Source organism: Pongo pygmaeus, chromosome 2 (genome assembly GCF_028885625.2).
Source record: "Pongo pygmaeus isolate AG05252 chromosome 2, NHGRI_mPonPyg2-v2.0_pri, whole genome shotgun sequence".
Lineage (NCBI taxonomy): Eukaryota > Metazoa > Chordata > Mammalia > Primates > Hominidae > Pongo > Pongo pygmaeus.
The window spans coordinates 82,216,660-82,230,684 of record NC_085930.1 but is presented as its reverse complement, the minus strand read 5'-3'; the positions used below and the strand labels follow the sequence as shown (position 1 = coordinate 82,230,684).

At 41.2% G+C, this 14,025-nt stretch overlaps 1 protein-coding gene across 7 annotated transcripts in view; it reads right to left on the bottom strand.

Annotated features, from left to right (window-relative positions):
• The window catches only part of FOXP1 (forkhead box P1), a 536,483-nt gene that overhangs the window by 234,050 nt on the left and 288,408 nt on the right, over window positions 1-14,025 (bottom strand). For all 7 annotated transcript variants that reach the window (XM_054479501.2, XM_054479493.2, XM_054479503.2 and 4 more), the window contains one exon: window positions 8,728-8,918. In XM_054479501.2, the coding sequence (XP_054335476.1) occupies window positions 8,728-8,907 (180 nt within the window). In that variant the 5' untranslated portion in view covers window positions 8,908-8,918. The remainder of the gene's footprint in view (window positions 1-8,727; window positions 8,919-14,025) is intronic.

The following is a 14,025-nucleotide window of genomic DNA, read 5'->3' as shown; positions in this document are numbered from 1 at the left end:
GAATGTCTTTCTGTAAAAGTCTTTTTAAAAAATGACTTTTTCAAAATAAGCCCATCCTTTATTATAAGTTCTTAACCTCCTAGTGGCAGCTAAGAAAAGAGTTCAGGTTCTTCCCCATGCCCCTCTCTTTCTGTTTCATGGTGCCCCCATTTTGCCAGTCATTAAGATGGAACATCCTGACTCATCATTGGTAACTCCCACTCCTTGGTATTTGCATACCTCATAATTCAAAAGGTCCTGTTTTTCCCAATACTCCCCTCAACAATCTCTTCTTATCTAGTACTTCCTTTCTCTTTCTGTTTCACTCATTCATAAATACAGTCTGTCACAGAACTGCCCTACATCAGGTACAATGCTGTGTGCTGCGGAAGTACCAGGTAATGAAGAAGGTGATCCCGGCCCCCATTCCCTGATGGAACTTAAGACTTCACTAAGGGATTCTGATGGAGGAGAAGATGTTCAAGAAGCCAGGAGGGATCAACAACAGGGTGCCCTCAATTCACTGGGGCCACATTAGTGACCGATTACTAAATGTCAGACCAACTGCAGTAACACTGTCATGGCCACTCATCTCTCCGGGATTTCTTCCCTTCCAAGCCAACTAGGTTAAACCTTCTCATTTACTTTTAATACACCACCTCTCATATGATCTTTCTTCTCTACTTAGAACCCTCCCATAAGCTGAACCCAATCTGCCTTTTCACCATCTTCTCATCTTCCTACTGCCTCCATAGTTATTCTTCAGGCTCTAGCTAAGTAAACTCTAAGTTATTTTCCCATGTTTTCCTAGCACCTAACATATCAGTTCCCCCTCCACCCCCATTTTCTTCCACATACGGAGGCTCAATAAATAGTTGAATGAGGCTGGGTGTGGTGGCACATGCCTGTAATCCTGGCACTTTGGGAAGCTGAGGCAGGAGGATCGCTTGAGCCCAGGAGTTCAAGACCAGCCTAGGCAATATAGTGAGACCCATATCTCTACAGGAAAACAAAAAGAAAAACAACAACAAAAAAAAAAACAGCTGGCCTGCCGTCCCAGGAACTCAGAAGCCTGATGGTGGGAGAATTGCTTGAGCCCGGGGAGGTCAAGCCTTCAGTAAGCCATGTAAGCCATGATAGCAATCCTGTACTCTCTGTACTCTAACCTGGGTGACCGAGCTAGACCCCATTTCCAAAAAAAAAAAAAAAAGTTAAATGAAAGAATATGCAAATGATCAAAGACATAAATTGCAGCTGTTTTCTAGTGGAGCTCACTTATGAGCCCACTTGCAACAAAGCTGAGACAAGGTCAGTATGGGAAACTCTTCACGACATTTTCTTGTTCGGGGTGGGGGAGGGGAGATAATGTGGCTCTATTTTTATGAATCAAATCAAACAGTATTTAGCAAAGGGTCTCTGGAATGTTACAAGTAACACTTCATAATTACAATAGATTTGAGTTCAAAGACAAAGTGATGAAAAGAAACTTTCTAACATGGGGTTCAATTCCCTACATAAACTTCCTTCTTGTGGCTCAGTGTACCACTGGCATTTATATTGCTATTCTTCTTTGTCATAAAAGCAGTCACCTTGTAACCCTTTTTATCAAGTAATCTGTGCACTACCTAAAAGTACACTAGACTCCATCAGGCGAACTATAGGTTTACATTATATAAACATTCCAATTCTGCCTGCTCAGCGCTAGTTGTCGATAAACGCAAGCCACTGCAAAACAGCAAAGTAGGTTCCTTGCCTTCAGAGAGCAGATAGGACCTGCCAGTTTTGCAAAAACAAACTCTTGGCAATCACTGAAACTAATCTGTCAACAAATTACCATTAAAGTCATACCTCCTGAAAGTTCAAAAACGGACTTGTGAGTAGACAAGAGATAGGGCGTTCTTTTTTTATGATTTTTTTTATTAGCTCACAGGTCAGGGCTTAAAATTACCTTTTCAAAGTGGCAAAGCTTTCTCTTGAAGTCAAGAGGGTGCACTTCACTCATAATGAAATGTGGCACCTGGCTTTCTATTACCACATTCTCCTCTGTTACAGGTCTTTTTTCTTCTTTTGCTTCTCGTGCCATTTTAATTTTCAATGGAGAGATTAATGGCACACAACTGTTTAGTAATCAAAACTTGAAAGAATTTCATACAAGCCTCAAATCACAAGTTACATAAATCTTTGACAACAATATTTTGATGGAAGGCAGGTCTAAACTAACAGAGTAGAGAACTAAATTTAGCATTCAGGGTGAAATATGCCTTTTCTAGAAACAGCCCCAAAGGGAATTAAGAAAATGTGGGGGGGTCAGTGTTGTGGCTGCTTTTTCTTTATTTGTCAGAATTATCTGAATCCTGTCTCAGTTTTGTTTCAGTTTGTTTGTATGGATACCACTAACATTTTGGTGGCATTGATTCCTACACAAAATATTTTTGACCATCAATACTTTTCACATTATTTGAACTACGCAAGGTCTTCAATACAAGTGTATCTCAGCATAGCAATTCCTTTAAAATTACAGCTGGGTTTTTACCTACCAGCAAGGGAAGGTGCTAGCCCCCAGCACAGTACCTGGCCCCATGAAGGCATTCAATAAATACTAATAATACCTTCTTCTATGCCCCCTTCCTGGAAGTTCCCCTTCTAGGACACAGAGGTGCTGATCAGCTTTTCCCTGTCAGCATCAAGAGACCCTCCTTTCAGACACAGTCAGTCTCCAGCAGCTACAACGGGAAAGGCCACTTGAGGGCATTTCTAACAAAGTTCATAAGCCACCTTTTTCAAAGAAAAAAGTGGTAGAATGGTATGGCCAACCCAGCCATTGCTACCCAGTCTTTACACCTATAGATCCACACCATATAACCTGCGTCACTTCCCATAAGGTTTATGAAACAAGGGCCTCTGGAATTTTAATATGGTGCCCCAGAGGCCTATGGGTAAAAATGAGATGCAAAGAATGAGATGCAATAAGCACCTTCATCCAGTGGTGGTTGCTGCCAGTACAGACACCAACAGCTATTTCTTGCAGGCACTGCTTCTCACAGAGGCAGTTAAAAAGCTGGAAATGTTTGTGGGACAGCTTTCTTCTTCTACTCAATATCCACCAGCAATTTCACTAACAAAAACTGACGAAGGGATGGATTTTGCCATTTTGAATGTGAAGAAAATAATTTTCATTTGCTTGCGTATTTTTTGTTTTTTGACACAGGGTCTCAATCTGTCACCCAGCCCAGGCTGGAGTGCAGTGGCAACATCTCAGCTCACTGCGGCCTCGACCTCCCATGCTCAAGGGATCCTCCCACCTCAGCCTCATGAGTAGCTGGGACCAACGGCATGTGCCATCACCCCTAGATAACTTTTGTATTTTTTGTAGAGACGAGGTTTTGCCATGCTGCCCAGGCTAGTCTCAAACTCCTGAGCTCAAGGAATCTGCCCGCCTTGCCCTCCCAAAATGGTGGAATTACAGGCATGAGACACTGCACGCAGCCTGCTTGTATATTTCTTTATGCTGAAAACAAAAAAGGATTTCCACCCTCCTCCCCCACTTAAAACACTGACACTATGGTCCCTCAAATACCATTTCCCATGTTCAGAGGACCCTGGGATATCAATACCTGATTCTCCCAGGTTCCTCTGGCACTGTATTTTCTACATCTCCTTTGTTTTTTTTGTTGTCGTTGTTGTTTATTTGTGTGTGTGTTTTTTTTTTTTTTTTGAGATGGAGTCTTGCTCTGTTGCCCAGGCTAGAGTGCAGTGGCGCGATCCCGGCTCACCACAAGCTCCACCTCCCGGGTTCACGCCATTCTCCTGCCTCAGCCTCCCGAGTAGCTGGGACTGCAGGTGCCCACCACCACACCTGGCTAATTTTTTTGTATTTTTAGTAGAGGCGGGGTTTCACCGTGTTAGCCAGGATGGTCTCAATCTCCTGACCTCATGATCTGCCCTCCTCAGCCTCCCAACGTGCTGGGATTACAGGCGTGAGCCACTGTGCCCAGCCGTTATTTGGTTTTTTTTTTTAGACATATTCTCACTTTGTCGCCCAGGCTGGAGTGTAGTGATGCAATCTTGGCTCACTGCAACCTCTGCCTCCCAGGTTCAAGTGATTCTCCTGCCTCAGCCTCCTGAGTAGCTGGGACTACAGTTGTGCACCACCATGCCCAGCTAATTTTTGTATTTTTAGTAGAGATGGGGTTTTTGCCATGTTGGCCAGGCTGGTCTCCAACTCCTGGCCTCAAGTGACCAGCCTGCCTCGGCCTCCCAAAGTGCTGGGATTACAGGCGTGAGCCACCACAGCCGGCCTCTACATTTCCTTTGAATGTACATAACTACACTCTTTGCCTGAGTCCCACCCATTTCTCTGAGCTTCTTGCGTTCTGGGAAATGACTAATCTTTGACCTCCTTCAATGGTTCATTGGAAAAATTCAACCCGATGGGTCCTCTTTACTCCCCTTCTTCTTTTTCAAGAGAAGTTCCCTATCTACCGTTCCCACCTCCTTACTAGTCATTTCACATTTTCTCTCCTTCTTTTACATTGTTAACTTAAAACATACTCACTGTCTTCTGGGCCACAAGACCCAACACCTTAAACCAGATGTCAAAGAAAGAAGCCACGGGAAGCAAACACTTTGCTTATCCACACTCTCTAAATAATACATGTTCAAATTCCAAATACGGCATATCTTAAAAGTTTTTTCTCACAGATTCCCTCTAAACTGCTCTCTTCATATAAAATGATAGCCACACCTCAGAACTGCAGCAACCAAAGCTCTCTCTATAGTGACTTGCAGACAATAAAACTGCCAGGTGGTACCAAAAAAAAAAAGAAAAGAAAAGAAAGAAACCCCACAAAAACCTCATCATTAAATGGAATGTTGTTAAGAAATAGCTGTTTTATTTAACAGCTATTCATTTTTATTGAATAAACATTTTCTAGTATGCATTCTGTTAATTGACCTGACAGCATATGCTGTATATGGAGAAACTTCTAAACATTATGCTCTATGTAATATGCTTATCTGAAAAAGCTCTCATTTGCAGCAATATGGAAATAAAATTCTGCTTTCTAAAATTCAAGACTTTTAAAATGCATTAATCCACACAGTTTATGAAATTGTTCTGGACATTTTAAAATCCTTTCTTTAAGGAAAAAAAAAAAAACTTTAGTAATTGCTAATAGTATTTGTTGCTGAGTTTCATAATGGAGCAGTGCACATCCAATACAACTTTTACAAACATAGAAATGGTGCAGGGATAATAGGAAATAAAAAGCAGTTATGGTATCGGGTAAAGAATTACTCAATGGATAAAAGAAAATGTTCAGAAACTCTATCAAATTATATTATTAGAAAACTATTGTTATAATAGTTTCATGGCTCAGACATAAATAGAGTTGAAACATTATGGAGATAATACATTTAGTCATGAGGAAGGAAGACATTTTGTGAGTGTGTTGGCGGGCTCTACCAGCTAATGGCAGCACCTCTCTTGGGCTGATGGCTTCTGAGTGATGAGTCTACCTTCCAGCCCAGAATCGCCAACTCCACTACCTAGAGGCATAAATGAGCAATGCTGCTGGTGGGAATGAGAGCAGGCTGGAGGGCTCCCTGTCTTCAATAGCAATTCATCTCCCAACAATTGTTGCCCTTGTGGGACTATCAGCCCAAGGTTACCAGATATTCTAATTTTTCAAAAGAAGATGGAAAAGCCAGATTTGCCCCATTTCTCTAGGTTGTCAACTAACTAATTTTTAGAAATGACAATACCATTTGAAAGCAATTAAGCCAACCTATAAACAAAACTCACTATGGAACTAGTGCACTCCATAGTGAATCTTTATCAGGGCCCTCCCATTCTGAAAACGGCATTTGCTGTAATTTGTAATTATCTTTGATAATATGGAGCAAACATGGAAAGGTTTGCATTTATTTATTTTATATCCTGGCACTGAGTAAAAACTCTCCCCGTATCCTCAATGATGGTATTGGTGCAACAGGAAAATCCTCCAACATTCAATATAACACACAGCATAATTAACTCGTTTTTATACCAGGCCCTTTTAAGCCAGATCTTTGTGTTCCATGGACTTCTAACATATTTTACAGTTCTAATTCTCTTCCACTGTCCTACATTAATCAAAGCTGTAACCCCTGTTGTCTTTGTACTACGGAATCTGAATGTGCCCCTGGCGAGGAATGGGGGAAAAGTCAACAGGAATTAAATTTCAGTGCAACTGTTTACTCAACTGTGGCCTGCAGTTATTGAAATTTTATCCGTGGTTTTGTGTGACTACCGCAGTAATGAATTCAGCATGGCTGTGATTTTCTCACTGCTGGTATTCTCACTTCAAGTAAAAACCTGTAGAATAAAAATGATGAAAACAACCATAGTCCATTGTAGAATGCTCACATTTCTCCAAACTGTCTAATTGTTGCAGTTTTCAGTCTGGAAGAAAACTCTGATAACTCTCGTCCTGGAGAAATATTTTCAGTCCTGTAGTTCTTCTTATTTCATCTACAGATTTCCCTTTTCCCCAACAACCTGTTAAAAGCCTTATCATATACTTAGGGGAGTTGAACAGCTGTCAATGTTATATTTTAAAAGACTTCAAAAGGCTTTGCTAATCACAATACAGGGGGTTTTAGCCACAATGATAGACCCCACTGCCTTGTTTCTTCCCAAAATGTGTCAATGACATACGGAGAAAAAACTGTCATAAAAACATTGAAAAACAGTATAAAAGTCTAATCATAATATATTTCTTGACCTTTGTATCAATAACCCATAACAACAAATTTTCCGAAGTGGTCACAGCCAAAGGAAGATGTGGATAAATATGTTTGCAACTGATACTTTTTAAGGAAGATGTTGGTGAAATATGCTTTTATAATTTTATTCTATGTAGCCAATTTGTTATCACTGTTGTGTGTGTGGGCGCATGTGTGTGTGCACATGTTTTGATGGTTTATATGTAAAGTTTTTTGCCTGGCTTACTACTTTGAGATCCTGAATGATTTTTAGCTCCTCAAATAAAAATCAGAATTTCCCTTTTATGTAATTAATGTACTCTAAATATTAATTATTTAGTATCACCACATCAGTCAGTAGCCCCATCTCAAGTACTCAAGTGCTTCATAAAGAAATAGTCAATCTTGACACTTGTCTGGTAAGGGCATAGAAGATAGCATTCAACAACATTAACTATTTGTTCTGAATAAAATGGCTGAGAACATCACATGAACATGTACTAGCACAAATACACGGAGACCCTTTTACTATCTACTGCTGGGTTTTGCTAACAACCTCACTGGTTGGAATTTGGCCATCTGCACTAACTTAAATGCACAAAGTTTATACACAACAAACATCACAAATTCCAGCTGAAGTGAGCCTGTGGTGCAGGCACAAATGGGTTTGGGCTGCCAATGAAAGAAAGATCAAATCACTTGCAGGAAGTCCTCTGAATTAAGACTTTTGCTGGTCTGTTACTTTTCTTTTCTTTCGCTTTGTTGCATCTTTCTCCCAACAGGTTCCACAGGCTCATGTTGGTTCCACCACCTTGTAAGGAGCTAACAATCTAATCATTCCTTATTCCTTAAAAAACTCTTTGCAACGAGAAAATAAAACATGGTTTAGAGCTTTTCTCCAAGTTGCATCCCAAACAAGCTTAGCTTCGCCGACACTGATTCCAAGAAAATGATTTGAGAAGCATTTTGTTCCTATCTTCTTCCTCCCCACAAGAGTTCCTGCAGCTTTCAGAAAGGCCCAAAGATACTTCATTCTTTTTAATTCACCTGTTTCTGAGTGGCACCATAACTATGTTTTGAATAAGTAAATCAAGAACAAAACAGGTCATAAACCATCTATTATTATTAACAAAGCCTAATAATATTTACTGATTCCGAGAGAGGCTGGAAAACCAAAGCCAGTCTTCAAGCAAATGCTGTTTACTTATTTGAATTTTTATCAACACTTTGACAACAGAACACTATTTCTTGGGTCACCTGTACCATTTGGAAATATTTTACCAGTCACTCACAGGTAGCCAGTTCCATACCTGTAAAAAGTATAACTAACAGGAATGAGTACATCCCAACTTATGTACATTTTGGGGAGGCACCAATAAGAGATAATTTAAAGCAGTAAGACTTAGCCACAAACCCACTGCTGCATGAATAAAGGGAACATATGTTAAATACTCTATACCCCCAAATCCTACACATAGAGGGAAGCAGCTTCCTACAGTGATGCCCGTGTTCTAGATGTTTTGGCTGTTATCTCGCCATCTCCGCCTGTCTATGTATATTTCAACTCTCCTTACTCATCTACTCTTTTTCTCTCTTTTATTCCTTAGCTCTTATTTCCTTCTTCACAGGCTTAAGCCTGTTTTTCGTTTAATTTTTATTTTTGCATGAAAGCAGTGGGAACCATTTCTCCAAAGAATAATTTTATTCAAAATGGGGAAAGGTTAGGCTGACACACAGGTCCACTCATCTTCGTCTCAGCAACTGCTCCCCACAAGGGGACCTGCAGGACTTCCAACTCCCAAGGGCTTGAAATTAGTCTCTTAAGCCAACTGCTGGGACTCCTAGAGGGCTGATGGTTTATGAGATGCCACTGACAGACAGAAAGACAGATGGACAGACAGGTGGACACAAAACACTGATTGCGAGATCGTGATTAAGTGTAAAATTCAGCGGTAAAATTCGCATCCACCGCCCTCCACCTCCCAAGTCTCCAAAGCCCAGTACCTGTTGCTGCTGCTGCTGGGCGTGGGCGAGGTCAGCTGCCCCGATGTCCACTGCCGGCGTCTCTCCGTTGGACCGTCCCTCCCGAAGACCGCCACACTCTAGTAAGTGGTTGCTGCCGCCCGACCCATTCTGGATGGCTGAACCGTTACTTTTTGTCTCAGTCCCAGATTCTTGCATCATGACTCAAAAACCTGATACAAGGATTTCCAAGATGGGGGGTGGGTGGGGGGGAGAAAAAAAAAGCAGCTGTTAAAACAGTTGTTGTGCATAAGAAGGGCCTTGGTTTAAATGTTGCCAAAATTTGTAAACAGTTGTCATTTTCTTTCACTCAACTTATCCCCTCATTAGTGGGCCAGGCCCCTAGTTTCGGGTCTGAAACTGCCATTCCCAATTCAAGTTTCAGTAGTATTGTTTTAAATATACTACTTTTTTACCCTTAGAAAAACTAGTATTTGTAGGTAAACCTAGAATTCAAGATTAAATTTTTCTTTTTTCTTTTTTTTTTTTTTTTTTTGAGATGGAGTCCCGCGCTGTCGCCCAGCCTGGAGTGCAGAGGTGCAATCTCGGCTCACTGCAACCTCCACCTCCCGGGTTCAAGAGATTCTCCTGCCTCAGCCTCCGAGTAGCTAGGATTAAGGTGCACGCCACCATGTCCGGCTAATTTTTTGTGTATTTTCAGTAAAGAAAGAGGTTGGTCAGGCTGGTCTCAAATTCCTGACCTCGTGATCCACCCGCCTCGGCTTCCCAAAGTACTGGGATTGCAGCCACTGCGCCCAGCCCAAGATTAAATTTTTCTTCTATCTGGTTCCTTTGTTCAAAAACCAGCAAGTCATCCTATAGAGCATATTAGGTATAAACATTAAATTTTAACATGTGCAGGCACTATTTGTTGATATTACACTTTTCTTTTTTTTTTTTTTTTTTTTTTTGAGACAGAGCCTTGCTCTGTCGCCCAGGCTGAAGTGCAGTGGTGCTATCTCTGTTCACTGCCTCCCAAGTAGCTGGGATTACAGGTGCCCACCATCAGGCCCAGCTAATTTTTGTATTTTTAGTAGAGACAGCGTTTCACCATATTGGCCAGGCTGGTTTTGAACTCGTGACCTCAGGTGATGCACCCACCTCAGCCTCCCAAAGTGCTGGGATTACAGGCCTTGTGAGCCATGGCACCTGGCCGAAGGTACTAAAATTCTAATAGAAAAAATATATATAGGCCTGGGGGTGGTGGCTTACGCCTGTAATCCCAGCACTTTAGGAGGATGAGGCAGGTGGAACACTTAAGGTCAGGAGTTCGAGACCAGTCTGGCCAACATGGTGAAACTCTGTCTCTACTAAAAGTACAAAAAAAAGAAAAAAAAAAAAATTAGCCAGTCATGGTGACAGGCGCCTGTAATCCCAGCTACTCAGGAGGCTGAGGCACGAGAATTGCTTGAACCCAGGGTGTGGAGGTTGCAGTGAGCCAAGATCACGCCGTTGTACTCCAGCCTAGGTGACAGGGTGAGACTCCATCTCAAAACAAAAGAAAAAAAAAATAGGGTGCAAAATGAGTAGCTAGAAAATATCACTTAGGGCCAGGTGTGGTGGCTTACGCCTGTAATCCCAGGACTTTGGAAGGCCGAGGCAGGTGGATCACGAGGTCAGGAGTTCAAGACCAGCCTGGCCAATATGGTGAAACCCTGCCTCTACTAAAAATACAAAAATTAGCTGGGCATGGTGGTGTGTACCTGTAATTCCAGCTACTCAGCAGGCTAAGGCAGGAGAATTGCTTGAACCGGGACCTGGGAGGCGGAGGTTGCAGTGAGCCGAGATCGCACCACTGCACTCCAGCCTGGGCTACAGAGCGAGACTCCATCTCACAAAAAAAAAAAAAAAAAAAAAGAGAGAAAATATCACTTAGGTGTAAATACATTTCACATTCAGTCTTATTACTCTCTGGGCACAAAACCATTATCCCAGAGAGCCGATTCAGCACTTGGCTCAGAAAAGATGTCCAAAGATGAGAAAAGACAGACAGCATTTGCTAATACCAACTGCTACCATCTACTCATCACCAGTGTTGGGTCAGGCAGGCCCTAATGCAGGTGATTTACACATATTCTCCAATTTAGTGCTGCTGATGATTGTTACCCCCAGTTTGCGGATAAGAAAACTAAGGATCCACAAGTTATTTAATTTGTCCACTACGTGTCACAGCTAGTAATGGTGGAATCAGGATCTGAACCAGTTCAGTTAAGTCGAAGCTCTTAACCACAATGTGTATTTTTAAAGTTGAGGTTCAGTGGGGGCAAAACAATGAAAACGGCAGGGTCACACTCCAAGTTCACAGACCAGGATTTGGAAAAGGAAAAGCAACAATCATTAAAGGAAGTGAAGAGTTCAAACATGAAAGCTGAGAAACGCCTGAATAATTAAGACTTTAATGTGAAATACCAATCCCAGATTAAAGGGCAGGAAATTTTTACGCAAATGTGTTCCAATTGTGGAAGGACATATGTACAACCGATGCTACAGATTTCTGCCCCATACATGAAATGTGACAACAGGGAAATTTCAATCTTTGGGTATCTTTAGAGGACATTGTTTTCTTGCTAGAAATTGGATGAAGTCTGTTTTCTGCAGACTTGCACAAAAACCAAATGGAAAAATTAAAAGCAGAAAAATTCACATGTTTCTTCATTTCCTTTCACTGTATAGCATGATCCAACTTGATATAGACTCTTCATAAACCCAAAAGACGTATATATTTTTTAAGTTGATCCAATTCTAAAGTGGATTGAGAATGGCATTTTTCACTAGCAGGTGGGAAACAAACTCAGAAGTAACAGCTGATTCACTATCGTTTCTTGATTTCTATTATTATTTTTTCGTTCTCATGTCTTCAGATCAGACTTTCTAATAATTACAGTCCTTTAGAAATTGCAGTTATATTCTTACTGTCCACAGAGTAAAGCACCTATCAAAAATAACCAAAATCTTCCCTAAGATATAAGAATCAGGTAACAAGATAATTTGTGACAACATGAGTGCCTTGTTCATCACCAAAAAAGAAATGAATTAGTGAAACCTAGGTACTTTTCCCTGGGCGTTTCAGTCTCTCTTCCACAAACTTGCCCCTTTGTACAGAACTGAAGGAAAAGAGCTGGGTGCAGTGGCTCATGCCTGTAATCCCAGCACTTTGGGAGGCCAAGGCAGGCAGATCACTTGAGGTCAGGAGTTCGAGACCAGCCTGGCTAACATGGTGAAACTGGTCTCTACTAAAAATACAAAAAAAATAGCCGGGTGTGGTGGCACATGCCTGTAATCCCAGCTACTCGGGAGGCTGAGGCAGGAGAATTGCTTGAACCCAGGAGGCAGAGGTTGCAGTGAGCAGACAGCATGCAACAGAGCAAGGCTCTGTCTCAAAAAAAGGGGGCAGGGGGAGGGACAAAAAAGAATTATAGGAAAAGGCACAGTGTTAGGTATTTAAGTAAGAGAGCATTTGTGTTAGAGTAGGTAGCAAGGAAATCCATCTAATTATCAGGATATATCTCAAATATACGTAAAGAAAAAATCTATAGATATAGATTTAAAAATATGTATATATATAGATATTTTTCCTTCTGGGAATACCTTCCCATACCAGGGACTTGATCCCCAAAAGACAACAACATTGCACATATATAAACTCTATCCCTGCCCTAAGAATGAGGCATAAATATTTAGCCAAATATCCTGTCCTGATGGAAGAGAACTGCAGGTAGAATGCTGCTTTCAGACTATGTGACCATCGGGATCCCAGGCCTGAGAGCAGGTGTCTAAGAGACTGGTCCTGCTTTTGTTTCCTTGGTGAGACACCATTCTGGTGGGTGGAGTAAGAACAGTCTCCAATACACAATTTGATGAGAAGGCCCTGTTTTTGCTCCATGCAGTTCCAAAGCAGACTGCCAAGTCCTCCAGTACAAGTTTTGCAGGCATCAAGCCAAGCAGCTTGGCTTGTGAATCAGGTTTGTGAGAGTGCAGGCTTTGGGACCAAAATTGCATAAAGGATTATTTTGGTCTGAGGATGTCCTTAATTAGTCAAGTGCTAACAGTAGTATGTAGGTTGGAAGATTTAAAATTTCCCATAATCTCCCACACCAATCAGGAGAAAACAGCTTTTTGAAAAGCACATGTGAAAAAATAGGAGTGTCAATGTCTAAGAACATTTCTAACAGTGTCTGGGCCAGCAATATTTCTATCAAATGTTCCAAGTCATTTAATAAGCCTTTATATCTGTATCACACTTCACAAATTGCAAAAGCCCTCTGATGTGCTTTTCAAACTTGTAACAAGGCTAGGAGGGAGATAAGGCAGGTAAATGTTATCCCCATTTCACAGATAAGAAAACTAAAGCTCAATCGATTAAGGGATAGATGTAGCCATACTATTCTGTTTCAGACATGAACTTGTCCATTATTAAGAATCTCCAGTTTGTAAAGTCCTGCGCTGGGTAGTGGATAAGGAAATTAATGAAAAGAAAACTAAGGAAATTCCAGAAAAGATAACAATGAGAGTCGCAGGAGGACAAAGAAAAGCATTAAAATACAATGATGTAAGGCATCTGCACTATTTTGCAAACAACTGTCTTTTTCTTTTGAGTTTTCACTATTAGAGTCAACTGAAATCAAGTCAATATATAGGAGAGGAATCTATCTTCTCCATCATGGGACGTTGCACCCTTTTTTCTTCGAGGAAGCTTGTCCCAGGCACCCGGTTTGCATAACCTCTGCTTCTCTCTGGGGGAATAACTAACCCTATAACTAACCAACTGCCTTGCTCCATGACATACTGACAGCAGGAAACACTGTATAATCATACAAAGTGCCTGAATACAAAGGTATGGCCCATCATACCCACAAACAAGTCCTTCCTCCAGAAACAAGACCAAATCTTCCTCTGCCTTCCTGTGTGGCATCTCCAGATGAACTGAGCCTGTTTAAATCACGTGATCCATTTAATATAACCCTACAAAGGTCAATGCTGCAATTGCATAGATGTCAAAAAGCCTAAAGAAGCCAAAATGATCTACTTCTCATCTTGCTTGGAAACATTACAGAGCTACTGACTTCAAACGTTCGATTTTTGTGCTGGAGGGACTTGTAGAAAAGGACAAGGACTGAGTTTAGCATGCTTATTTATTGCTGTTGCCAACAGAGCTGCTCTCTGGAAGTATTCTGGAAAATTCATAATGTCCAGGCCAATGTATTTATAGTAAATTAAAGCAGTGCTTTATTATTATGATTATTTCCTTGGTTACAGTGTTGATGCTGAAAATTTAGGGAA